This window comes from Pan paniscus, chromosome 5, assembly GCF_029289425.2.
Source record: "Pan paniscus chromosome 5, NHGRI_mPanPan1-v2.0_pri, whole genome shotgun sequence".
Taxonomy (NCBI): domain Eukaryota; kingdom Metazoa; phylum Chordata; class Mammalia; order Primates; family Hominidae; genus Pan; species Pan paniscus.
Window position 1 is genome coordinate 68,116,162 of NC_073254.2, and position 26,850 is coordinate 68,143,011.

General features: G+C 39.8%; 1 protein-coding gene across 2 annotated transcripts; it reads right to left on the reverse strand.

Moving 5' to 3' along the window:
* Positions 1-982: 982 nt before the first annotated feature.
* On the reverse strand, positions 983-22,011 carry KLHL31 (kelch like family member 31). 2 transcript variants are annotated; one of them, XM_008954380.5, is made up of 3 exons: positions 21,702-22,011; positions 10,256-11,460; positions 983-8,492 (listed from the first exon to the last, which is right to left on the reverse strand). In XM_008954380.5, the coding sequence occupies exons 2-3, from the start codon at positions 11,425-11,427 to the stop codon at positions 7,760-7,762; spliced, it is 1,905 nt and encodes a 634-aa protein (XP_008952628.2). In that variant the 5' UTR covers positions 11,428-11,460; positions 21,702-22,011; the 3' UTR covers positions 983-7,759. The 2 variants fall into 2 exon arrangements, with proteins under 2 accessions (XP_008952628.2, XP_003828987.4); XM_003828939.6 differs by having other exon boundaries at positions 21,751-21,998.
* Positions 22,012-26,850: the final 4,839 nt, after the last annotated feature.

Here is a 26,850-nt window from a genome sequence, read left to right on the forward strand (position 1 = left end):
AAACCTGGGAGACATCAAAGCACTGCTGTGTAATACCTGCTCTCTGCATAGCACATGTCAGGGAGTGACAGTGGCACATGCTGCAGCGGAGGACCCATGTGCCTAAAGCCCTGGGCAAGGTCATTCTTCCCTTGATTTAAAGTTTTCTTCTGCAGCCTGGAACCCTGATCTTCCTGCAGAGGCCACAGGGCTCTCCTTCCCCCCAAGACTCCCTCTTTCTTTTGTATTTAGTCAGTGCCGGCAGGCAGGGGCAGAGGACTGGATGGCTTCATCAAAGGCACTAATTTATCAAGTTGGATTTTAATTTAAGAATTCAGGGGGAATGATGGAAATTGGCAATGCCTTAACATTTCATGGATTTTCGGTGGAGCTAGTTTGTCCCTGTTCAAAACAAGCAGTCCCGCATGGGGAGGCTCCCCTCCAATAGTAACTCTTTCCGTTTGTCCATTTGTGGCCCTGCCATCTCCAGCAGGCTCCCAAAGCTGTCCCAGGATCAGTCTCCATTACACCTCACCATCTTCAGAAATGTGGCTCTGTGGAGTGCCTCCAAAGCAGGAGCTGGTCCTTCTTTCAGCTGAATTTGCCACCCCTTATTTCTTTATGCAATATCTCACTCTCCTTGATATGGCTTGGTTATGTCCCCACCCAAATCTCATCTTGAATTGTAGTTCCCATAATCCCCGGGGGAAGGATCCGGTGGGAGGTAGTTGAATGATGGGGGCAGTTCTGGTGATAGTGAGTGAGTTCTCACGAGATCTGATGGTTTTATAAGGGGCTTTTCCCCCTTTCGCTCAGCACTTCTTGTTGCTGCCGCCATGTGAAGAGGGATGTACTTGCTTCCCCTTCAGCCATGGTTGTAAGTTTCCTGAGGCCTCCCCAGCCATGCTGAACTGTGTGAGTCAATTAAACCTCTTTCCTTTATAAACTACTCAGTCCCAGTTATGTCTTTATTAGCAGCATGAGAATGGACTACTGTGCTCCAAGTGTCTCTGGAAGACTCAGGCCCAGAGATTCACTGTCCATCTCCAAGGACTCTGCATTGAGTGACTTGTCCTCAGTATTTTTACCCATGAGGGAAATGAAACACCTTCAATGGAGACTGGTCTGGGGTTCCGAAGGGCACCAGGGATTGGGCTGCAAGGGTCCTGCTTCCAGGAGTCCCTGTTTATCTCTCATTTTTGAGTCAGAAAAAGGCCCCTGGGTATCTGTGTGTAGGCTCTACCTTCTCAGGTTTCCCCGTGTCTCTGAAAACATGGCTGCCCATGAGAAGTATTTAAAGAAATGAACTTTACCTATTAACTTATTTAGCTCTCAGACAAGGTGATGTAATCATAATGGCTCTTAATTTCAGAATGCAAGCATAAGACCATATATTTTACACACACACACACGCAGAATATATGTATATATGCACACACTCACACTTAAATGATGTGTGTGTGTGTGTACTTAGTAAGCACTGAATAAATGCTTACTAGCTAAATGATGAAGCTAGTCCTAACCTGTTTTTGAAGAATTGGCAATTATAGAGAAGATGCATGCAATTTAAAAAATTTTAATGGGGGCATAGCTATAGAGATATCAATCTTTTGAGTTTTTTTTTTTTTTTTCGAGAAATGGAAAGTGTTGGTTGCATAACTCCTTCCACCTGTAATGTGTCTTAACAATTTAATTTTTGGCTTGCAGCTAGTTTGGAAAAGTCCTAGTTATCATGGTTGTGTACTTTAATGTGCTTCCCTCTAGTGATTACTGGGGTAAGGGAAAGTGTTTTGCATGCAGTAGATGCTTAATAAGTATTTGCTGATTAAATAAATGAGTAATATTGGAATAGAGATCAGCAAGCAGTAGGTCATGATGGTTTTATTGTTTCATTCACTCATTCACTTATTTACTTCACACACAAAAAATTGATCTCCTGCTATACACCAGGCATGACTCTAGACACCGGAGGTACATCTGTGAACGAGACAAAATTTTCACCTTTAAGGATGATATTCTAAAAGAGATGGCAGAACATAAATCAACAGGAAAATATCCAGAGATGGTAAGCTATGATGGCACGTAAGCATGGTGAGATTTGAACAAGGGAGGAAAGGCCACTGGGCTGGAGTTGTTGAAAGTTACAGCCTAGGCCAGAAGCACAGTGCTGAAGCCTGAAGAGGGCAGAAAAAAATATCCCAACCACTTGCTTCTGCCCTCTGACCTCCTTCTGATACCTCCCGTTGGATGAGTAAAATGTTCAGCCAAAGAGCCTGAGTCTGGATGATGTAGTCCCTAGGGGACGGAGCACAGAGCAGGGCAGAGAAAGACAGAATATGATCAGGGGCATGAGGCTGGGAAATAATTATGTCTAATGAACATTTGTTAAACAACAAAGGATTCTTTTGGCATACAGAATTTTCTTTGCTACTTATATGCAGAATTGTAATGAAATAAAGCATTTTTCAGTTTGGAACTCTGCAAAAAATGGAAACGTTTCATTAATATTGCAGAATAAAACTTGAGAGACAGATTACCACCATTTAGCTTCCTTCCCCCTCTTCCTTTCAGGAATCCTCTTCTGCTAATGGGGATTAAGAACAGATGCGTGTATGTCCTCTTTTAGACTCTACATGTGTTCTCTTCTCCCCAAATCGTCATGTATTGGGAACCTGCTAGTATGGCTAGAGTGGCAGGAATTAAGTCACAGATGTATCATTTTCACTCAACATTCTTTTAGAAGAGGTTAGATCAAGAAGAATTAAGACGATTCCAGAAAGAGAAGAACAAGGAGACCCAGGGAGGGAGGGGTGAGGTGGGCAATTCTTAACATTAAATGGGTTTATTTGATGGCTGTTGGGAACCAGATTTGTGCAAACACTCAAGGCTGGCAGAATACATTTAATACATGCTCTTGACCTGTAAGGGCACTGAATTGAGAAAAGGCTGCAAGAGTTGTCTGGGCTTGTTCTTCAGAAGAAAAAAGGCAAGGTATAATAGGGGAGCTGAGTACATGTCTTGTGACCCAGGAAAGGGAGAGAAGAGCATTGTTATGGTGTGATCAGGGCCAGAGCAGTGTGGCTGAGGGGAGGCAGTTTGACTGGGAAGCTCTCTGCTCCTTTGGTAACCAGGTATGAAGATGACTAGCCATTCATTGTGCAGAGACAATGCTATATGAAAACTTTACTTTTCCTCCTGGACATGAAGACCTTTTTCTTAGCTCCCTTTCATCTAAGTAGGCCAGATGGCTGTTCTGGCCAAAGAGATGTAGACAGAATTCAGCACAGTGCTGAAGCCTGGAGAGGGCATACATCATGTCTATACCTGGCTTAGCGAAAAAAGATCCTGCCTAGTTTCCCACTGTAATTGAGAGTGGAGACATCCCCAAGATTGTTGTGGGAGGCCGTACAAATCTGTAGGGAAGCTTGGAGTATGTGGGAGTTTAAAGAAAATGCAAAGAAACTCTGAGGCATCTGGCTGGTCTGCTCAAAATTTGGACCGTGGCACCAGTTGTTTTGTGTTTGAGGCTATCTAGTCTATTTATATGATTACAGGACTTGGAGAAGTTTAAGAAAAGCATTGCTGCCATTTAGAATTTCCTAGATTTGATGGCCTCAACTGAATGTTATTATTTAAGTACTACATTAGATCAAAGGTTGAGCATCTTATGTTGGTTACATTTTACTTGCTCATTTGGAGGGGTAAGGTAGAAGAGAAAGGCTATAAGGGATTGTCTACACAACAATGCGATTTTATTTCCTAAAACGTTTTGTTGCAAATGATGATGAACCTGTGACAAGCTGGCTGTGGTCAGGGTGGAAACAGGAAGAGAAACCACACTTAACCTACGACTTCTAAATAGTCGGGGCTGAGCTAGACCAGAGTTGGGCTTTTCTTTGAGTTACAAAGCAAGTCTCTACTGATGTTTTATACCTTTTTCTTTCACTAGTCTTCAAGCTGTTGAAACATTTTTTCAATTACTTGTCATTTGCTGTTGTTTTGTCTAGGTGAATCATCACGAAAACTAAGTAGAGAAAAAAACAAACACCCCAAGCATCAGAGAAAGGATATTTCAAAACTGTCCATATTTAGTCATTGACTAAGGTCTTATTGAATGCAGCTTTATTGATAGTGATGAGATTACAAAATAACACTGCATACATTTTAGTTTGTTGTTCCTTATATAGTACCCGAATGTTTTAAGCAAAGAAAGAAATTTTTTTGCCAAAATTTGCTGAATAAATAAAAAGTTTTTAAAGAATATCCAGGACAAATAATTTATTTCAAATTCCCTGAGAGGGCAAATTAAATGGTCTTTACCCAGTGAATGTGCTGGAGGGTAAATCTTTAATATTTTAGATTGTTTAATTCTTATAATTACGAATAAAGGACTGTTTGGAAAATTATTCTGTAGGTTTTTTGGCATGAAAAGAAATACTGAAAAGTATTTCCTTTTAATGCTGCCTTATGCTGGAGAACATATTCATCAGTGGCTGGAATAGGGATGTAGTTCATTCAGAGATTACATAAATTCATTTGGTTGTAACTAAGGGAAAAAAATTAATGAGGTGATTTTAGTTTATTTCGTCTCGTAACTTGGATGAGTTCTGAAGACACTTGGCCAGGATAACCAGCAAAAAAATAAAATAAAAAAATTGACCTTTTAGAACGTACATATTTCCAGGTAAACCTCTATTTACATGTGTATTTGTAAAATACACTTACTACAACTGCTGCTCTACCTTAAATCATAGAACCATTCAGTACTCACTTCCTCATGACATCAATTATACCTCCTCACTCATAACACTTCACTACCATCTAATCATGTTTTAAAATTATACGAATCTGTACCATCACTGACCTTCTATTCAAAACCATTCTTACAACATAGGAAGTAAAAATAAAATTCATTCAATGCACTGAAAGTAACTAATGCATCAGGGATGACAACTTGGCACCAAGAACCTAACTAAAAATGGACAAAGTATGTTAAAGTTTGGCTTCCTGGAGACTTTCTCATCAGGTCTCTGGCCCATTTAGAAAAAGAGAGCTTGAATTTTATTATTTCAGTTGCTGGGTAACATGCAATTTCCCTGATATATTGAACTGATGCTTTTATTTGATCACAGGACTCAGCCGTTACAAAAATAACAAGTCATTTTCTTTAATAAAAAATAAAAGGAAGTATATGGTTGGGTCCTAAGACTCTGGAGTAATTGAATGTAAGCTTAAAACATACTAAATATTTTCCACTTGGGAAATCTGGAGAAACTAGGTTTCTAGGAGCAACTGCTTCAATAGTTGGTGTAAAGAATATGTTTCGCTTACACATGAAAGTGGACACATATTATTTTGATTCTGCATACTTTTATGTCTTTCAGTTGGCAATGCAAGATGTTCCAGGATATGAAACTTTCACTGACCCTTACATTCCATACTCCTCGCCAATGTGTTATGTCAGAAATTCTGACATTCCAAATTCATATTGGTCTTTATTTTCCTAACTGTTGAAGCAGAAGATAGAACAGCAATGCACCCAAGAGTCTGGTAAGCTCAAATATGTGGATTTTCTGAGTCTTCAGATAAACAATGTAGAAAATAAATTAAATGGTAATTTTAAATGATTTATCCAGCTCTAACATGTCTCCAGTTTCATCTCTAGAAAGCCACTGCCAAGTTTTTGCACAACCTAATTTATCAAGCTTTGATAGATGAAAAATCCTCTAGTTTCAGTATCTCTTCTCATTATTCCATCATGTAATGTTGCAATTGATTGATTCTCATTTCATTTCAAGCCCTAGGTCCTCCTCTTCATACAATACTTCTAAGATGTCAATGGGAACACATCTATTGGTGTGCATCAAGGAATTACATCTATTCACTCACTTATGATCTGTAACCCACAATAAAACACCCTTTTCTCCAAAAATTAACCATATACTATAGGCTTCTCAGTTGTATGAGTGTGTGCGTATACACATATATACATACACCAAGGTAATATACCATATCCACATATACCAAGGTAAAAGATTCTTTGTGTGGGATAAGGAAACAGCCCAGTGCTTTTACATTAATAATATCTTGTTCTTAATTTACAGCGTTTGTAGCCCTTACCTGAGTGTTATCATTAAATACCCAGAGATTGAACTTTTCATCGGGGTAATGATATAAAATTGTTCCACAAAGTGTACTATATGAACCACTTTTCACAGTTCAAATAACATATTTTAGAAATAAATATCATAACTAGCAATAACCTATCTACACAAGGTGGAGAGGATGAGATTAACAAAAACCAAATTATATTTCCATATATCTCATGTTCAATTCCTAAATAGCTTGTTTTATTTTTCAAAATCCAATTGCACATAACCCATAATTGATAGGCCACTTCCTCTCCAAAACAAATAAACTGTCAAAGAATAAAGTGATAAATTATAAAAAAGGAAAATATGCATCATTTACTACAGCCATTCCCTTTCCCCAAAACTTGGCAAACATATAAGAAAAATGCTATCAAGTGGGTACACTTTGATTATAAATCCAAAGCTCATTTGGAGCAGATGAGATTAATAAAAATAGGACAGAATGAGTATATATTTTTATATACGTGAGATGAGTGTTTGATTTTTACTTAAGAAATCAGGAGGATCCATATTAAATGGGAAACAATGGCATTTATCAACAGGAGAACCCATTCATCCAGTTACTACCAAACCTACAAATTCCAAATGTTTCTATCATTCTTATCATATAAAAGATTGGGGCAAATAAAATTATTGTTATTGGTTGTGTAAACTTCAAGCTCTCTAAGCTTAAGGCTAATGGTCCTTAGGGACTTAGTTTTATTTGGTGATCTTCGCAGGGCATACATTAGGGCCAAGGTTGCCTTTAACCACGTTGGTGTAGTTTTTAGGGTGAGGGTAAGGCTCCCAGGGTACGTGAAATTCTTCTTTAATAGAGGACAAGGGATAAAATGCAAATCCTTCTAGTTGAAACAACCAAATGACTTAAATTTATGCTATAAATTAAATGATTCATATCAATTACTTCATTGAGAGCATGATTTTATGGTAGAAAATAAACTGGGGCCTGAGGCATGGAGGAAGAGGAATGTCCGCTAACACAAAAGTTATCAACTTTAGGGTCCCTGGGTGGAATCCCTATTCCTTTTCAGTCAGATCTTGTTTTAAGCTTTATTACGTTGTCATGGGATATCTTTCAAAATCCTTTACTCAATCACATATGGGGGGGAAATTGCGTTGAAATACAGAATTAAATCTTAAGTCTTTATGGAGATCGACAATTTCCATTTTTAAACAAATAAAATCTATATGAATATCTTCAACTTCCTAAAGAAAAAAGAGAGAGAGGAAAATAAACTTTTGAACATGAAATCACTTACATAAACCTCAAGTGTACTAACGTGTAGAGGAAAAAATCTCAAATGTGGGTGTAACCGCTATACATTTAGGAAACATGCCGCCTTGGGAGAGTGCCTATAACGAATTCCGTCTGCCACCCAGTGGCCGCTGAAATAAATTGTTTCTTTTGTTGGCCATTGCCCTGTATTTTGCTATTAAAAAAAAAAAAAAAGAGGTAGATTATGCCATACCAGGAATTTAAAGCCATCAGGACATGTGCCTCGACATATTTTACAATACAATCAGTGTAGTAAATGTTAAATATTTTCCTTTTCGCGAACTCAGAGGTTAACCACGTGGCTCTATGAATAAATAACGTGTTCTTCCTGCGTCCCTGCATCTACCTGGGCTCAGATACTGACTGGCACAGAAGATACCGAACTGGCCCGGGATTCCCGAGTCACGTTGTTGGGCATCGAGAGGGTGCAGCAGGACACGCCGACAGTGGCCTCGGGTAGCTCGTCGTCCTCCGCCCACTCGTTGAGCTCGGGGCTGAAGCACTGGATGCACTTCTTGTACTTCTTCTCGCCCTCGTTCCAGCCCCCCACCAGGTAGGCGCGGCCATGCAGCGCCGAGACGCCCGCCGTGCTCACTCCCACCTGCAGCGGCGCCGCGTAGCTCCACTGGCCGGTCGCGGGGCTGTAGCACTCCACGGTGAGCACGTCCACGCGCTCCCCGCGCGGCCCCAGCTGACTGCCGCCCATCACGTACACTCTGTCGCTCAGCGTAACCGCGCAGTGCCAGCCCCGGGGTGTGCTGAGGTTCGGCAGCTCCTGCCACGAGTCGCTGGCCGGGTTGTAGGCGCACACAGAGCGCGAGTAGGCGTTGGCGATGTAGCCTCCTGTCACCAGCACGCGGCCGTCGGCGACCGCGCTAGCGTGGCAGCAGCGCGCCACCTCCAGGGGCGTCTTCGGCTGCCACTGATTGGTGGAGGGCACGTAGCACTCCAGCGAGGCCAGGCTTCCTTCTGCGTTGCGGCCGCCCGCGGCGTACAGGAGCCCGTTGAACACGCTCAGGCTGAAGTGCGTGCGCTTCTGGTTCATGCTGGCCAGGTGTATCCAGGTGTTGAAGCGGGGATCGTATCTGGAAATGATAGAGAAGGTGTAACAGCTTTGTCGGCGGCAGCTGGGGACCCCATGTTACTTTGCAAATCATGAGTGGGAAGCCTGACACTTCCCCTGCAAGGAGGCGAGGGACCTGGCCCAGCTCCTCACCTGGAGGCTGGAGTTTCTCTCTCAGCCAGTAAAAATGTGTGACACTTGGAAAAGACAAAGCAGGCATTGACTACCCCTCGCCCCCGCCTCTCCTCCGTTTATAAGCACTCCCTTTATGGGGCCACTTGGAGAAGAGCCCACAGAGACTGAGCTTTCAGTCCCCCTTTCCTCCATATTCAAATATCTATCATCCAGTGGGATTTATGAGATGTGCACATGGGGGAGGCTGGGCATTTGTGACGATCAGAGGAGTGGCGATAAGAGGAGGGCATCGCCATATTAAAGTCAATTCTGCATATCTTCAGATGCCAACCATTCCTAGCTCCCTCTCACTGTTTAAGATACGAATTGACTGACTGGATTTCTCCATTTCTCACAAACCCCTTATTCCTACACCTCTCTTGGCCATTGCGACAGTAAAGCCAAGCCACTCAGCAAAGTCTTCTCTTGTCTGTTAGACTGAGACCAATGGAACTGTCTAAAAGCATCAACAAAGGCTTAACTTTGGATACTCTTCTATCTTCCAGCACTTTTCAGTAGAGAAGACTTTTTAGTTTAGGGATAAATATATATATTTTTTCAGTGCTCGGAACTATCCATGTATAAGCACTGAAATCAATACCTCACAAAGCGACTCGAGTACTAAAAGGTGTCTTTACAGCAGGAGGAAAATAAGCATAGTGAACTGATGCTTTCCTGTTGACATAGTTCAGAAGTATTGTAAATACAGAACTCACTCCTTCAGTCTGATGTTCATCTTTGTCCCATTTAACTCCCAAATTAAACTCAATTATAGTTACAAATTAAACACTAAAAATCAGTTAATTGTGTTCTTTTAAATGCATACACACATAATGGAATCATAAAGAATATTTTTCATGAAATACTACACAAATTTTCAGATCTTGCTCATTAGTTATGTCTGACTTTATACTACTACCATGATATAAGCATGATTTTCTGAACATTTCATATGAATGGAAGTTTAATTTTTAATCATAAATATATAAAATAATATGGCATTTGACTTCCATTTTTCTGAAGGATGTGTTTTACTCTTTTACTCTTTTCTGTATGTATCAAAAATACTGACACATTTTCTGTTATTCGGTTTTCAAATAAGTATTTCAAATTAATTAGCTGCCACATTTTTAATGATCTCATTCTATTTGCCAATTATGAATTTGACAGTTGTCAGTAGCAGTCACTTAAAATACATTTTGTATTATTCTATTCTTTCTTACTACTTAGTGTTAAAAACTGAATTTGTACCTAATTTCTATCAAAAGTCAGTGTATTGTGAAGAGTATCCAACTAGAAATGAGTAAATGTGAATTGCCGCTTACTGGTGTTATAACTTCTCTGGGTATCAGGTTTCTCATATGTAAAATCAGAATAATTATATCTTCCCCGCCCACCTCACAGGCTTGTTTCAGAAATCTATAGTGCAAAATATAAATGAATGTACTTTATATAATATAAAGTGCTGAACATACGTAAGGTGGCATTATTATTATTTTTGATTTACTAAGCCAATGGACTAAGTTAATAAGCAAGATTAATTTACTTCTATGTTAGGGCTATTTCCCTATAATATTGAGCCATTTCAGTTCCTAATAAAAGATCAAGTACCTGCAGAAATTGCTGACTGCATGCTTGGCTTGATTTCTTGCATCATTCTGGTCTTCACCACCGGCTACATAAAGAAATCCATCCATCACAGCCACACACTGATTAAAACTTTTGGCTGGCATTTCCGTAAGCTTGCTCCATCCATTTTCAGGGTCTCTATACAAGATATCTCTGCTAAGGGACTTCTCAGTAAGGCCTGGGCGTCCCCCAACAGTGACAAGGACTCGGCAGCCACCTCGGATTCTTGTTCGCCTAGATTGCAATGTGTTTTGATGATATGGAAGCAAGTGGTAGTTCATAGCATCTACGAGAAGTCTGTGACAATCAGCATCTTGCATCATTCTTGGTACGGATTGAACATAATTGACCAGGTCTTGTGCAGAGATGGTACCAAAGCGAATATTGCTCAAAAGATCTGCAGCGTATTTTACTCTCTTTTCGTCAAATTCTAACCATTTCATTGCAATCTGGAATGCTACTATCTCAGAAGGCAACTGTAAGTCATCATCTATAAGAAGTTCATTAATTTGTTCAAATGTAAGTTTCATAAACTGATCCGATTCTGCAAATTCAAGGAAGTTATCCCGAATAAATTTTTGGGCTGCTGCTTTTGCATTTTTTAGGGAGTATGTTTCAGCAATATTAACAACATACATGCAATTCTCAACACTCATCTCCCGTATCAGAAAATCACTGCACATCTTTACAAGAGTATGGATCTGAAGATAAACAGCGGCAGAAATAATGCTTCCTATTGTATACAAGGAGAGAGTGAGCTTTCCAGTGTAGGCATATGCAATGACAGTGGCCAGGCCTAGTGGTGAGATATCATTGAGATCCACCCTCTGAGTTGATGGGTCTCTTTTTAGGATGTTGTAAAAATACTCACTGCATGAAGCCATGACTGACTTATGAACATCAAAGGATTTGGTTTTGGTACCAATGACTAAGTCACATAGGAAGTTCTCCTGCCGCATTTTACTTAAACCTTCCAAGAGGTTGGGGCCATAAGAAGCATCTGTTAGTTCAGAAGAAATGCAGCTAAGGCCATTGCCTCCCTCTAGGAGCCCATTCAAAGCATTCAGTTTGTTTAGGGGGCTATCTTCTACGATTATAGTCATCTCATTGATATCTCCTTTGTTCTTTTTGACAATCTTCTTTTTGGGTGCCATGTTGGCAAATACACTGCCACAGGCAAGAGCTTGCTAAAAAGAGAAAAAAAAAGCATGGTTTTGTTTTAATTGTGCTTTAGACTTTGAAATACTACATTGAGAAACTTTTTCAAAAGATAATAGTTTTCATGGCATAAAATAGATTAATTTTTAAAATAGATTTAAAGACATATTAAACTAGATGTACATTTTACAGACAGTTTACTTCAGCATGAAGCATTGAAGACAATTCTAGGAAGATTTATGTTATCAAATGAAATCTCTCCATAACTGTATTGCCAAGTAATTATACAGAAAAAGTGACCACATTTTCTTTCTTTCTTTTTCTTTTCTTTTTTCTTTTTTCTTTTTTTTTTTTTGAGACAGAGCCTCGATCTGTTGCTCAGGCTGGAGTGCAGTGGCATGATCTCAGCTCACTGCAACCTCTGCCTCCCGGGTTCAAGCTATTCTTCTGCCTCAGCCTCCCAAGTAGCTGGGACTACAGGTGTGCACCACCATGCCCAGGTAATTTTTGTATTTTTAGTAGAGATGGGTTTTTACCATGTTGGCCAGACTGGTCTCGAACTCCTGGCCTCAAGTGATCTGCCCGCCTCAGCCTCCCAAAGTGTTGGGATTACAGATGTGAGCCACTATACCCAGCCAACATTTTCTGATTAAGCTATACAGTAGAATAGTAGTTAAGTATCATTTAAAGGGCTTAGTTTACTGTCATGAAAAAGTGAATTATAAACACTCTGAAGATTTTCCTCAGTAAAATACTAAAATTCAGGAATGCATGTGAAATGTAGAAAATATTATGGAAAGATTATTTTATTTGCAGTAGCAATGAAACCTGTTATATTTTAAGAGATATACATACTTGACTCTAATTTAGTGAGACACATATAAGTACTATAGGATTTTGCCAGAGGATTTAACAGACAGGGACTCTACATTCCTATATGAAGAGATGGATGTCATTTCAGTGAAATTTTAGTTGCTACCTCTATAAGATATTTTTTCTTTTTGGAACTTAATAAAATGATTTCAGAGTTTAACTGAGGGAGTGAGTATAAAAGAACATCTAGGAATTTTGTTTAAAAATAAAGGAATTCTTACCAGATGCAAAAAATTAGAGGAACTAAAAATTTTGGATCAGGAATAAAAAGAAATTCAGTGGAATAAGATAAGAGGTAGAAACCTATAAATTCAGAAAAACAAAATAAAGGGTAGAAACCCATATATGTATATGTGTGTATGTGTGTGAAGATATATACAGTATATATGTGTGTGCATATTTATATATTTATATAGTGTATGTGTGTGTAAGTATATATATTAAGATAAATGTGGCACTTAAAAATCAATGAGAAAGAACTTGCAATGACAGCATTAGGTCAACTGATTTGCTACTCTATATATTCACTAAAATAACTTCCAGATGAATTAAATATCTAAGTAACATACACACATACAGAAACTTATATAAGACCAGAACAAGCTAGGGATCTTGTTTTTGTTTTTGTTTTTATAAGTTAGGTTACGGAAGGCCCTTCTCAGCTGACACAAAATCCAGAAGCTATAAAAGAAAAGACTGAAATATCAGAATATAGAAATATAAAAGCCATGAAACAAAACTGACTCCTTAAAAGGCAAGCAACAGACTGGGAAAACAAGTATTTTTAACTTTTTTTTTTTTTTTTTTGAGATCGGGTCTCATTCTATCACCCAGGCTAGAGTGTAGTGGTGTGATTTTGGTTCACTGCAGCCTTGACTTCCAGGACTCAAGCAGTCCTCCCACCTCAGCCTCCTGAATAGCTGGGGCTACAGGTGCATGACACTATGCCTGTCTACTTTTTTTGTATTTTTTGAAAAGAATGGGTTTCACCATGTTGCCCAGGCTGGTCTCAAACTCCTCGGCTCAAGCAATCCACCTGTCTTGGCCTCCCAAAGTGCTAGGATTACAGGCATGAGCCACCTTGCCCAGCCTAATCTGATGATTTCTTTGGTGCAAATACTCTCATCATGACTGATTTCAAGCTATCAACTGCTTAACAATCAGTTTACCAAATTTCTGAAAATTCAACAATCAGCTCTTGTGAGCCAGTGCAAGCCAGCTCCAACATAACACTATAGAAAACTTATATCAAACAGGTTTATGCTAATTATTCAACAATTTTCTCTTTTCACTAGTAGTAATTCATGTACACCTTTCTATAGCAGTACATGTATAAATCCACCTCATTCCTTATAATCGGTGCATAGTAATGCATAGTAAGGGTATATCATACATTGTTCAACTATTATCCTGTTGATAAGCATTTATGTATTTAGGTGGTTTACAATTTTTTGTTTTTGTTTTGTGCGTGAGTGTGTGTGTGTGTGTGTGTGTTTTAAATCCCATTGTAATTTCATCCTGAGGGGTAAAACTCAGCTTTGGCTCTCCTTGAAGGGTTTTCAATTTGATGGGTGGTGTATGTGTTAAAGTAATTTTGTAGCCCTTCTATTGTATTTGCTCCTGTTCCTATCCATGCAGAAGAAGAGTAGCAGGTAGGCAGAAAATAGAGATGGTCTAATTCTTTTCCAGTGCTTTTGTTTTCCTCTTTAAGCTCCAATTATCATATTCACATTTATATTTTTTACAAGGCTGTAGCACCTACATCCTTCTTCTCATTTTTTTTTTTGCAAACAATGCAAAATGCATCCTTACCTTGTGAAAATAGATTATGAACCCTCTATCATTTTAATGCTCAAATGCATTAGCTTATGTGTTGAGTGTCTCTTTGTTGGATTTTCTGGGAGAAACTTTTGAATATTTGTCAGCAAGCAGTTATCAGATATCCATCTTGGTGTGGGCAGCCCAGTGCTGGGAATGATGGAGCAGTACAAGATGTAATTTATATTAGAGACACAAGACATGGCAAATGCAAAATATCAATAAGGAGCTAGGTTAGCACAGCAGAGTAAATTTTGGGGGGAAAGTCCTGTCTGTGTTCCTGGAAGAACTCCTGTGGCCATTTTTTTTTTATTCATATAGATACAGGGCTTGTAAATGCTTATTGTTTTAGAGGAAATCCTGAGCCTGGGGAGTAATCTGAGTGCCTCAGACTGAAATTCTAAATATTCTGTTATCCATCATTAAGATGTTGTTTCATAAGTAGCATGTAAGGGTGATATTTAAAATATCAATTTCTGATAAAACAGGATATCTACTAACCAGAATGGATTCAGGCCACAGTGCTGGACCTGGGTCCCAGCAGTCCCCCTAAAGTACACTGTGTAATTCTTCAGTTACTAGATAATAGACCAAGGAGAGGGTGGAAGGGTGGGAGGGACTCAGAGAAGTTCAGGGCAGTAGCTATTTGATTATTTCAATTTGTTTGATATACATATAATATTTAGAGAGGGATCTTAGTATTTCAGCATACTTTCTGATCCAAATAGAATTAAATTAGAAATTAATAACAATAAGCTATCTAGGAAAACCATTTAATTTTCAATACTTGAAAATTAAACAGTTTCCTTTTCAATTATCCATGAGTCAAAAAAGAAATCACAGGAGAATTTTTTATAATATTTCAAATAGGATGACAATGAAAATATAACATAAATACCAATTTTACTACTTATCTACCGTGTGACTTTTGGTAAATTACCTAGCCTCTTACAGTCTCCATCAACTTATTTCTTAAGAGAAGATAATAATAGTGCCTGCCTCTAGGTTTGTCAGTGAAGCCTAATGAGGAAATGCCTGTAACAGCATTTTGCAGAGCACCTGACAAAAAGTGAATATTCAAAAAAATTTGAACCATTTTCATGACAAGCAATAGCCTTTGTTAGTTGTCTTTGGGAATAGAGAAAAGAGCCTGTTTAAGCTCTAGAATGAAGTGAATCAGAGAAAGCCACCACATCATGGACAAACAGTCATGAGGTGCAGGAGGCAATATGGGACAGTCACATAGTGACTCAGAAAAGAAGTGGCAAACAGCAACCAAGGGAAGATTTCTGGAATGTGTAAATATTTCTATGAGATTTTTTAAAAACACCAGGGAGAGAAAAGAAATACATGCAAATACACAGCCTGAGAAACAGATTATTTTTATTTTGATAGGTAGGGCTAACCCCGAAAGTTCAGAAAACTTGGGGCATTTGGTTATAGGTTAGGTGAGCAAAACAACAGAGTACATGGAACAGATTGTGTGTCTGGATTTAAGGATTCAAATAAAAAGGACTATTGTGGTGGGGTGGTGTTAGAATGGGAGGTTTTGCAGATAACATGAATCTTGTTGGGTCTTGGTAACTGAAGGGTCTTAAATAGCAGCATGTACAGGAGGGAGAAGGTTATTAGAAGTAGAGGAAATGTTTCAAGTTGAAGCAGGGAGGCGTGACTCAGCCTGTCACATGCATTCAGAGATGGCTGAGGTCACGAGGGAGACAGTTGGGCAGGTAATATTCGGTCAATACATACAGGAGGTTGGATGCCAGGAAGGCTTGAACCTGATAAATTCATATGCAGTCTAGAAGGACTAAGAAATCTCCAGGAAGAGAGAGTGCAACTTGAGGCTAGATGAAATAGTGAAATCAGTAAAAGCTCTCTCTCTCCATTTTCTTTCTCTTACTTCCTATTGATGGCTTCTCTTTCCTCCATTGCCTGACCTTCATGCTGCTCCTGGTGTTCCCACTGTTGACTCAGCCCTGGCCTGTTCCACTCATGGGAACTTCCATGCCCTTCTTTTTCTTTATAGTCTCTTGCGCTTGTCCTATTTCTGTAAGACCCCTCTGGGTGATACATTAGCTAGTCTGACAAATGAATCCGAGCTAACCAGTTAATGGGCAGATCTACTCTTTTTCCCAGATATGCATGGTTTCTGTTTTGTAAATAAGTGTCCTTCTATAACTCACATACAAATTTCTATCAGAGTAGCCTTTGTAGAATACATATATTTATATATATGTATATATATACTGACTTGCTGAATATACCATGTGCATTTCAGAAGAATTTGTATTCTGCAGTTGTTGGGTGTAATGTTCTATAAATATCAATTAAATCAGGGCAATTGATAATGTTGTTCAGGTAATCTCTGACATTACTGAAAACTTATAGATAGATACACATGTGCAAACACTTATGTATTTATATTTTTTTTAATTAAAAGAAGGCTTCTAAAGCCTGTGAAATCACTCTTTAGAGGTAACTGGCTTATTTAGCTCTCTCCAAAATGGGGAGAAGGAGAGGAACAGGCAGGAGACCATTTAAGAAACTTGAAGTCAGGCTGAGTGCCATGGCTCAATCCTGTAATCCCGGCACTTTGGGAGGCCGAGGCAGGTGGATCACTTGAGGCCAGGAGTTCAAGACCAGCCTGGCCAACATGGCGAAACCCTGTCTCTACCAAAAATACAAAAATTAGCTGGATGTGGTGGCATGCACCTGTAATCCCAGCTACTCGGGAGGCTGAGGCAGGAGAATCGCTTGAACCCGGGAGACAACAGAGGTTGCAGTGAGCTGATATTGCACCACTGCCCTCCAGCCTGGGCAACAAAGCGAGACTCTGTCTCAAGAAAAGAAAAGAAACCGTTGAAACCAAAGCCTGCAAACAACTTTCTTGTGGCCAAATTTTCCTATGTATACTCATAAATTCAGTCTTTCTTTAGAGCTACCATGATATCTTATTGCCGGGTCTGCAACTCATAGGTAAGGCTGTCCATCTACCCACCCAAGTTTTCTCAGTCTGTGCCATGTTCCTCCAATAAGGACACTGCTGCAGATCCTTCAGAGGAACCTGGGGATCAGGATCATTGCTTTGAAGCTGAACAAAGCTCTGATGTTAACTTCAGGGCTGCAGAGTTGTTCTTTTGTTCCTATGTCCTAATAAATGCTCTGCCTGTGGCACTGCTCCTGCATCACCGAAAGCCACTGCTTTTCTCAACTTAAGGAGAACTGTAGTCTAGTAAGAATCAATAAGCCACATCTTATGCTCCAGGCCCTGTTACAGAAAAGACTAGCTCCCTCTTTATGGGGGATCAGAACCCAGAGGCTACGTTGTCATGGGGCATACAGGAAAGGCTTCAACAAACTCTCCAGGCCTCTCACATTGGAGCCTTTCTGGGTACAGACACAAGGTACATCACACTGGGTGCAGACAAACACCCACCCACCCAGACACACAGCATGCCACTTGACCAACCAGGAGTTTTCCACAATCATGTTTAAGTTAAGAGCAAGGGCAATCTTTAAGGAAAGAAGTCATAAAAGGCCAGCAAAGTAATATATATGTACAGGAAAGGAAAGTGGAACAATTTAATTCACTTCAATTTACTAATTTGGTCATAGTGCTGGGCTTCGAGGCTGATGGTATGGCTAATAGAAGATGACTGGAAAATCTGAGTATTTTTAAAAACATATTATCCAGTAACCAGGTCACATATTAACATGTAGTCAGAGCAATTTGTACAGGAACTCTCACTGTTTTTTTCTACAGTGATACAAATGTTCACTGTGCACTCCTAGGTCATCATCAATGATAGTCACAGTGACAGTCAAAATGTGGCTGTGAGGAAGAGGTGTTACGAAAATGAGTTACATGTATGTGTTCATATATAGAGTATAACCTACATGCTGAGCAATACATTTTGAAAACATTCCATTCTTTTTGATTCAATTAATATTTTAACTTTGCAAAGTTGGATGAGGGTTTTACTTACTCTCTCTTTTTTTTTAAAGCTCTCTCTCTCTTTTTTCTTTTTAACGGAGTGAAGGTCTTATTGTCAGCTGCTCAGGGCATCCCCAAGCTTGGTAGCCAGGGCCCAAGCTCAGTAGCCAGGGCCATCAGCCAGGATATGATTAGTATACCCTAGGGAGGGCTTTGACTCGGGTTATGATCTGCATGGCAAGGCATGCATCTTTGTTAAGCTGCCAGTGGCTAGGAGAGTGTGAAGGCCGTTTCTCCATTTTTCCTAAACCACAGCAGGCTTGGTTCTCCCTGGCTGCCTAAGGGGGGCTCTAATATGTTGCCTTTTGGGATCAAAGGAAGGAAGAACTTTACAAGCTTCCGCCAGGACTGTTGGTGGCTTGCAGTTTTCACACTGTTCCTACCAGTAGGAATTCTGGAAGGAGGAGCAGGTTTAGCCACAGCAGCTGAGGTTGTGTAATGGGATGAACAGCTATTTGGAGGCACTGCCAGTCCCTTCCCTTTTTGGGTCAAAGAAAAGACTTTGCACAGGATGCAGAGGGTTGTAGAAGGGTCCCTATGCTACTGGAGCTATCCTTTCTTTCTGTGGAAGAAGCCCAGAGAATTCACCTTCCCTGGCTATGGACTCCACAGCCTCCTCTCCCTCTGCTGTATCTGCTATCACGTAGAGCAACCTCTTGACTACCCTGGAAGAGCTGCCCATTAGAAACTGGGCAGAAGGGTAACAGAGACGCAATTGCACACTCCCCTCCCCATGCCCACTGCAGATCCTGGCTCTTGGGCCATTTCTAGTGCCATGTATTCAACACCTGATAAGCAGCTGGGCAGAATTACGTAAATCATTACATTTTTCCTCATCTTTTGTATTTGCCAAATTTAAGTATACTAATTCTTAAATATACATCACCAAGCAGGAATCTGTTTTATGTATTTAATGTAAATGGATAGCTCCATTTTCACCTAAAAAACAGCTATATAGCTAGCATTTATTAATCGAGGGTGTACTACGTGCTGGGCCCTGGGTTAAGCACTTTACATCATTTTAGTTTTTAAATTTAAATATTACAGATATCCTAGAAGGTAGGTTATATTATATTCATTTTACAAATGAAGAAATTAAGAATCAGAAAGAGTAAAAAAAACTTGTCCAATATCACATAAGTAAGTGTGCAATGTGTGCTGGGGCAAAAATTCAAACCCATGGAAACCCTGGGCCCCTACACTGTCTTCTTTAAATCCAGGGTAGGGTAAAAACTGTAGCAGGTTAAAAGTTAGCTTTTTCTAACATGGGAAGATAGAGACAGTGCAAGGTATAGCTGGTGTTTATAAATTTAAAATTTTGATATGGAGAACATGAAATGGTTGGTTCTGGTTCCAAATACTAGAATAAAAGAGTTACCTTTTTGAATGTAAAATAAATTTGTTTGGGGACACATTGATCCTGTGGATTTCTTTATCCTATTAAGGGTAGTAAGAATGTGAAAATCCAATAGGTTAGGTAAGCCAAATAAATAGGGACAAGGAGGGCTTGCATGAATCTGTTTATCAGATAATCAAGCACTTCCTTTAGAAGTATTAGATTGAATATGAAGTTATCATTTTTTGTTTAAAAGCAAATACTTTCAATTTCATATGGTTCAACTTAGCTAGAGGCTGTGCCTAACTTTTATCTATAAAGTATACAGACTCTATGCACAAAGTTAACTACAATTCTATTCTCTAAGGCTCTATATAGAACACAAGGACACAGTACAAAAGTTTTTGTTTGGGTTTTGTTGAAAACTTTAGTAAACTGGCTCTTTTTCTTTCCTAGTATTTTGCGTGTTGGAGGGAGAGGAGGTTAGAAATTGAGTTTTAAGACTGATGCCTTTTTGATTATCATAGAACTGAAAATTGGGTTTTGGTGTTCATTCTGCTCTAACCACTTGATAGACCTATAGCAGAACGTCCAACCTATCAGGATTTCAGTATAATCAACTGTCAAACTAGGAGATGCATTGCTTTTGCTTCTATAATTTTGCAGAGAGTTATGAATACACAGCTGACTTTTGCTGTCAGAATTGTCAAAATCTGTTCCTACATTAAATCTCCCTGTAATATGGCCTTCCATATCTTTAGAATCTACTCATTATCAGATAGGGATGAACCAACTGAGACAAGGTTTCTTTACATGGGATCTATATGTCTGGGTCTGAACAGCTAGATTTAGCAAATAAAAATACAAGATGTCAAGTTGCATTTGCATTTCAGATAAACTATGAATCATATTTTAGTATAAGTATGTCCCAGGCAGTGTTGAGGACATACTTATGCTAAAAGTTGATTTGTAGCTTACCTGAAATTCAAATGTAGCTGGATGACCTGACTTGTATCTGGCATTCCTGATCAGGGTTGGGTATCAGGTGAGTCCATGAGTCCTGCGGAATAGTCTGAAACATACTGTGTGCATATGTTTATGTGTACTTTCCACACACTGGGCTCAGCGTTTTCATGAGATCCATAACCCGAAATAGATCCAAAATGACTGGACTGAGAATAATGCTGCCAAGCAATGGTACATAATTGGACCCTTGTCTGTAAGTGGGCAAGTCCATGTGAAAGTATTCCACTTAAATTCTTCCTGGCCCCAGCTGATCCCAGATGAAGGCCCCCAGAACTGGTTATAGAAAAGAGTTGTTACTTCATATTTGAGAACATTTTCCTTCCCACTGCCCTGCACCCATGCTTCCTAGGAGTCCACAACAGGGTAAACTGGAAAGCCATGTGTGCTAAAGTGTCACTGTCACTCTCATGCCAGTATGAACTGGGATCCCAGAATGTCTTTTTGCCAAAGGGGCGAATCAGCTGCGCCTGCTCCCTGTCCTGGCCACATTCCTATCGCTGCATCTGTCGGGGCTCATCAGCCCTACCTCCAGGAATAGAAACCCTCCTGGCTTCTGTCGCTTGCCATTTTAAGTCCAACCTCGGGGTGGGGTGTAGGGGGGTGGTTTCCACTTCACCATTACACTTCCAACATGATTTTTAATATAAAATATATGTCAGCATAATGATATGTGCACATTTAAGACAAAAACCTATTTCTTAGCCAAATAACAAATTTTTTTTTTTTTTTTTAGGAAGGATATTTCCATTTCATCAATAGGTTATATTTCTGGGAATTCAGAGTTGTCTGAGTTTTGTGCTACAGATTTAGTTAAAACTGGTAACATTTCATCCAAACTGATCAGTAACAAATGTTAAAATGATTCTTGATAAAAATAAAGGTAGAATTCTAAACTTTGAACAAAGCCTAAGAATTTTCTCTCCTTCTCCTTCTCTATAAAGTAGTGAAAGAAAAATATATCTTAAGCTTTAGAGATTTAGAATTTTTGTTAGAAATTACAGGTGGTTTTACATTTGTAGGGCATCACTGTCATGCATTTTGTTACCGTGAAGTTCTCCTAACACGTTACATTTCTCAGATTTCAAAAAAATGTTTTCTGTCTCCCAACTTCAGATTAGGGACATGAACCACCTGACCCAGCTGTAGACTCCCTTCAGTAAAATAGCTCTACAACCACAAACACTCAGCCCACCCTCTCCCACCCACACATCCACACACACCCCAGGATCTAGAAGGCAGGAATTGGCGACTCTGGTCCCAGCTCCTTACCCTCCTTGGGTGAAGTGGCAGGTCAACTTGAGATGATGAAGTTTTAGCAGGAGACTCCTCTTGGGAAGGGATCTGTGGAGACAGAGAGAGGGAGAAGGAAAATCCGGTGGGGAGCCACCAGCAGCCACCTGACAAGACCCGGCTGCAGCAATTTTTAGAGTGACCCTTTGCCGTCCCACTGGATAAGGCAGGCCGAGCCTGTGCTTTGGCCGGGAGCAGAGCAGCGAGCGCCCTCCTCTCCGTCTTTGGCCTTCAACTCTCCGGCCAGCCGGGGGCAGGGGGCGGGGCTCCGGTTGGTGGAGAGGGGTTGGGTTTCTTGACATGACCAGCTGTTCAAAATGAAAAAGAAAGAAAGAAAGAAAGAAAGAAAGAAAGAAAGTCAAGAGCTCAATCAACCTGTGTGAGAGGAAAGAAAATTAACTCGATGGATGTTTAATTGTTGGAAGCAGGGATTCTAGTAGAGTAAGGAGAAGGGAAGGCTGTGGATTAAAAATTAGTTTTTGGAAAGGTAATTAGCCTGGTCACCTACGGTCTTTTGAGAAGACAGTGGTTATAAATAGCCCGTTCTTTATAAGAGGAGCACGTATCTACCAGATATGGTACTTTCTACAGCACCTCACATGTGGTTCTAACATTATTAGGCTCATTTTATAGTTTAATAAAGTGAGGTTTATGGCCAGCGATTTTCCAGTGATCACAGAGAGGTCTGAGATTAACACACACTCTAGCACACATGCAGGTTGGGAAATATCTACTTTGGCAACACTTCGTGAGAAAAAATATTCAATGATTATAATTGACTACAAATTTTAATGGGCACCAAGAGCGTGAAATGGTTGCTTAAAAAGTTAACATGATATTAAGCTATAATAATAGAAAAATAGATCATGGAAAATAAATGTTCTAATTATTCTTCATTAGTCAGATGATATGTTAAGCATCGCTTTGCCATCTTGGCACTCTGAGAACTTACTCTTCATCCTACAGAGATGGCTGGAACAAAAAAACTTCAGAGGCGGTGCATGTTGGAAACATCTGAAGAGAAGTATGACAAAGAGAGGACTTTTAAGATAAGTGAGACACCTGAGAGCAAGTGTTGTGGGGGCTGTTGTACAGCAAGAGGATTCAGTCAAAATTTCTGTAGCCTAAAATGTCAAAAATTTTAATGTGCAGTAATTCCGGGGAAATACCTTAAAATAAAGAAGAAGAGTGCAGATAACAGCTGGGCTCTAATGATGAAAATGGCAGCCTTGTAAAAGAGCCAGTTCTCTATAATTAGAAGGGTGGAAGTAAAAGAAGTTGCAGGACTGGTGTGACATTGAAGGGACTCTGTCTATGGCTGGGGGCTTGCACTGTATCATCTCTGATATCTTTCCAACTCTAAGGCTCTGATTCTATATGTACCGGTCTCCAGTTCACCTGAGACTCTCAATTCACTGGATAGCATCTGTCTATTGACTACTTCTGCTGGAATTCCCACCAATTTTTTAGTAGGAAAAACTATTTGGATTTTTTTTTTTTAATTCTTTGCTTCTACCCATAGATCTCCAGCACAGAAAGCACCAGGAGCAAATCAAAGAAGCTTCTATTATGGTTTGCTTCTAAGCAATTCTACTTGGTCCCACCTCCTTGACTCAGGTAAAGGGTCAGAACCTTCCATCTTTGTTTGTTTGTTTGTTTTTTGTAGAGACAGGATCTCACTATGTTGTCCAAGCTGGTCTCAAATTCCTGGTCTCAAATTCCTGGTCTCAAATTCCTGGTCTCAAGTGATCTTTCTGCCTTGGCCTTCAATCCCGTTTTAATTGTAATAAAAGTCAGCCTTATATCAGTATTTATGATAATGATGATATAATGATGGAAAGGGCCTTCAAGAAGATGTTGGTACCAATATTATCTTCTTCAAGGGTTCAAGACTATTAATTCCAGTTTTACTGGAACATCACTGAGATGCTCCTTTCAATATAATATAATGTTAAGATATGAACACAAGTGGAAGAATAAAAGGCAAAAAATGGAAAATCTAAGACACTTTAAAAATCATTTTCAGAGTAGCTAGTCTATGTAACCATTCAACTACTGCTATGGTAGATACACTGGAAACACAGCATGGAACAGTAGGTTGTAGTGAATATTAAGAAATTTTGTCTTTGTCTTTAAAGCAATGAGTCTACCAATTGGAGCATATTTAATAAAAAAGAGGGTCATGATGAGATTGGCATTTTAGAATGAACATTCCATAATTTGGGGATGTAACCTTAATGGAATTTAGATTTGTTTCTATTGCTAGTGCCTGTCTCTCTTCCACCAACCTCCTGATACCCTCTGCCATACAGCCAGTTCAAATGTAAGCTCCATGAAGGCAGGGATTTTTATCTGTCCTAACAGCAGACTTTCTCTCTTGGCTTTGATGAAGCCTAGTGCCAGGTTGGAGATGCCCAAGCAAGGAACATCCAGTTAGAAACTAAAGCCTTCAGTTCAATATCCCAAAAGACAGGAATCCTGACAATCATCATTTAGTGAACCTGGAAGTCAATCTTTCCCCAGTTAAGCCTTCAGATGAGGCCCCAGCCCTGTCTAACATCTTGATTGAAGCCTTGTGAGAGAGCCTAAAGCAGAGGACCTAGGGAAGCTCTGCCTCCATCCCTGATCCAAAGGATCAGTGAGATAATAAATGCATGTTGTTTTAAGCTGCTAAGTTATATAGCACTAGGTGACTAACATAGTATGCTTCTATTTGCCTTTTACTAATTTAATTCTTGCAGCATCTTTGCCAGATAAAATTCCTGTTTTATATATAAGAAAACTAAGGCTGTTTTAACTTGTTCCAGATCATATGGCTGGTAAGGGATGGGGTCAGAATTTGGACCCAAGTTGTCAGGATCCCAGGTGTGCTCTCTTAACTACTTGACTTTACACGAAGGCAGTGGCTGGGTCTGATTTGTTCACAGTTGTCCCATTCTCCAACATAGTGTATGGCACATAGTAGATTCTTAATAATGGTTAATTAATTAATTACTTAATCTAGAACACTGCTAGATGAATGATGAATAGATTTATTTTGTTCACACAAGATAATTTTATAAGTGTTTTCAAAAAGTATAACTGTGACTGTTTGGTCTCAGAGGCTTCTTGTTTTGTGGTATGGATTCTTCAGGGCTATGTACTAATTGACTGAAATTTACAGGTGCATTTCAGTGTGTAGAGTAGTGTAATATAAACATGACGCAAGCCACATATGTAATTTTAAATGACCTAGGGGTTACTTTTAAGAAGTAAAAAGAGGCCGGGCGTGGTGGCTCATGCCTGTAATCCCAGCACTTTGGGAGTCCAAGGCAGGCAGATCACGAGGTCAGGAATTTGAGACCAGCCTGAGCAACATGGTGAAACCCCATCTCTACTACAAATACAAAAATTAGCCAGGTGTGGTGGTGCGTGCCTGTAATCCCAGCTACTCAGGAGGCTGAGGCAGGAGAATTGCTTGAACTTGGGAGGTGGAGGTTGCAGTGAGCCAAGATTGCACCACTGCACTCCAGCCTGGGCAACAGAGCGAGACTCCATCTCAAAAAAAGAAAAAAAAAAAGAAGTAAAAAGAAACAGGTGACATCTATTTTAATAAAACATTTTATTGAAGTCAATATATCTCTATTACTATTTTAATACATAATTAATATAAAAATTAGTAATTAGATATTTTACATTCAGAATAAGTACTACAGCTTCAAAATTTGGTCTGGCTTCTACATTTTTTAGTATATTTCAAGTGATGAAACTTGGATATTCCCTATTACAAGCACTCAATAGCCATACCTGGCTAATATTGGAGAGTGCAGGTGTGTGGATGGTGCAAATGTGTGAAAGGTGCAGGTGTATAAACAGTGCATGTGTGTGAACGGTGCAGGCAGTGCATGTTTTGATTGGCCCAGGTGTATGGTCAGTGCATGTATGAGAATGGTGCAGTTGTATAGACAGTACGTGTGTGAATGTTGCAGGTGTATGGACAGTGCATGTATGTGAATGGTGCAGTTGCATGAACAGTGCATGTGTGCAAATGTTGCAGGTGTATGGACAGTGCATGTGTGTGAATGGTGTAGTTGTACGAACAGTGCATGTGTGCGAATGTTGCAGATGTATGGACAGTGCATGTGTGTGAATGGTGCAGTTGTATGAACAGTGCATGTGTGTGAATGGTGCAGGTGTATAGACAGTGCATTTGTGTGAATGGTGCAGGTGTATGGACATTGTAGGTGTGTGAACAGTACAGGTACATGGACAGTGTCAGTGTATGAATGGTGCAGGTGTATGAACAGTGCAGGTGAATGGACAGTGCATGTGTGTGAATAGTGCAGGTGTATGGACAGTGTATGTGTGTGAATGGTGCAGGTGTATGAATAGTGCAGGGCAGGTGTGTGAATAGTGCAGGTGTGTGAATGGTGCAGGAGTAAAGCTTGGATGGAAGATTCAACCTTTGGGAATCTATAGAATATCCATTCCCCTTGTGACCGCTCTGTCTGTTATAATCCCAGGATACCTCAGAAATAGCTCAAAATGAAAGCAATTTTAGGGACAGAAGTTGTCTGAAAGTTGCTCTTAGACAGTTGCTAGAACATAAATGACTCATCACCTTGGACACCTGAGAAAGGTTTCATTAATTTTGGGCATGGACCTTCATGTTTTTAAAATTGGGGCTAATGAAATGGGCAATTTCATTTCAGGCAAAAGAAAGGAAAGGTTAAGAGAACAAAATTGCCCCAGATTTGGGTTCTTAGAAGGCGAGACTTGAGAAGATGACCTTTTAGCAATGACTATATTAGGTCTTTGGTTGTACAAAGTCATTAAGGAGCCAGAAAGGCCAGGAGCCAAATAGGCAGTGGAAAGGTGAAGGAGATGGATTTTACTTCCAGCTGCCCCACATCTCACCCCCTTTCCTATGGTTGTGGATTTTCCCACTGTGTGAGGTCAGGCAGAAAGCAAAGTCTGTCTTTCACCATAGAAGCCAAAAACCAGATGCTTCATTTGTCAGGCTGCTGTGCAGCTATGGCAAGAGTGGGCACAAGACATAGGCTTGGCTGATCAGATGCCTGCATCCAGACTAGAAATGAG

Coding starts and splice junctions, on each gene's coding strand:
- KLHL31 (XM_008954380.5), bottom strand. CDS start 11,427: ATGGCACCCAAAAAGAAGATTGTCAAAAAGAACAAAGGAGATATCAAT. Junction 8,493..10,255: donor GCAGTCAGCAATTTCTGCAG/GTACTTGATCTT, acceptor TATCATTTCCAG/ATACGATCCCCGCTTCAACA.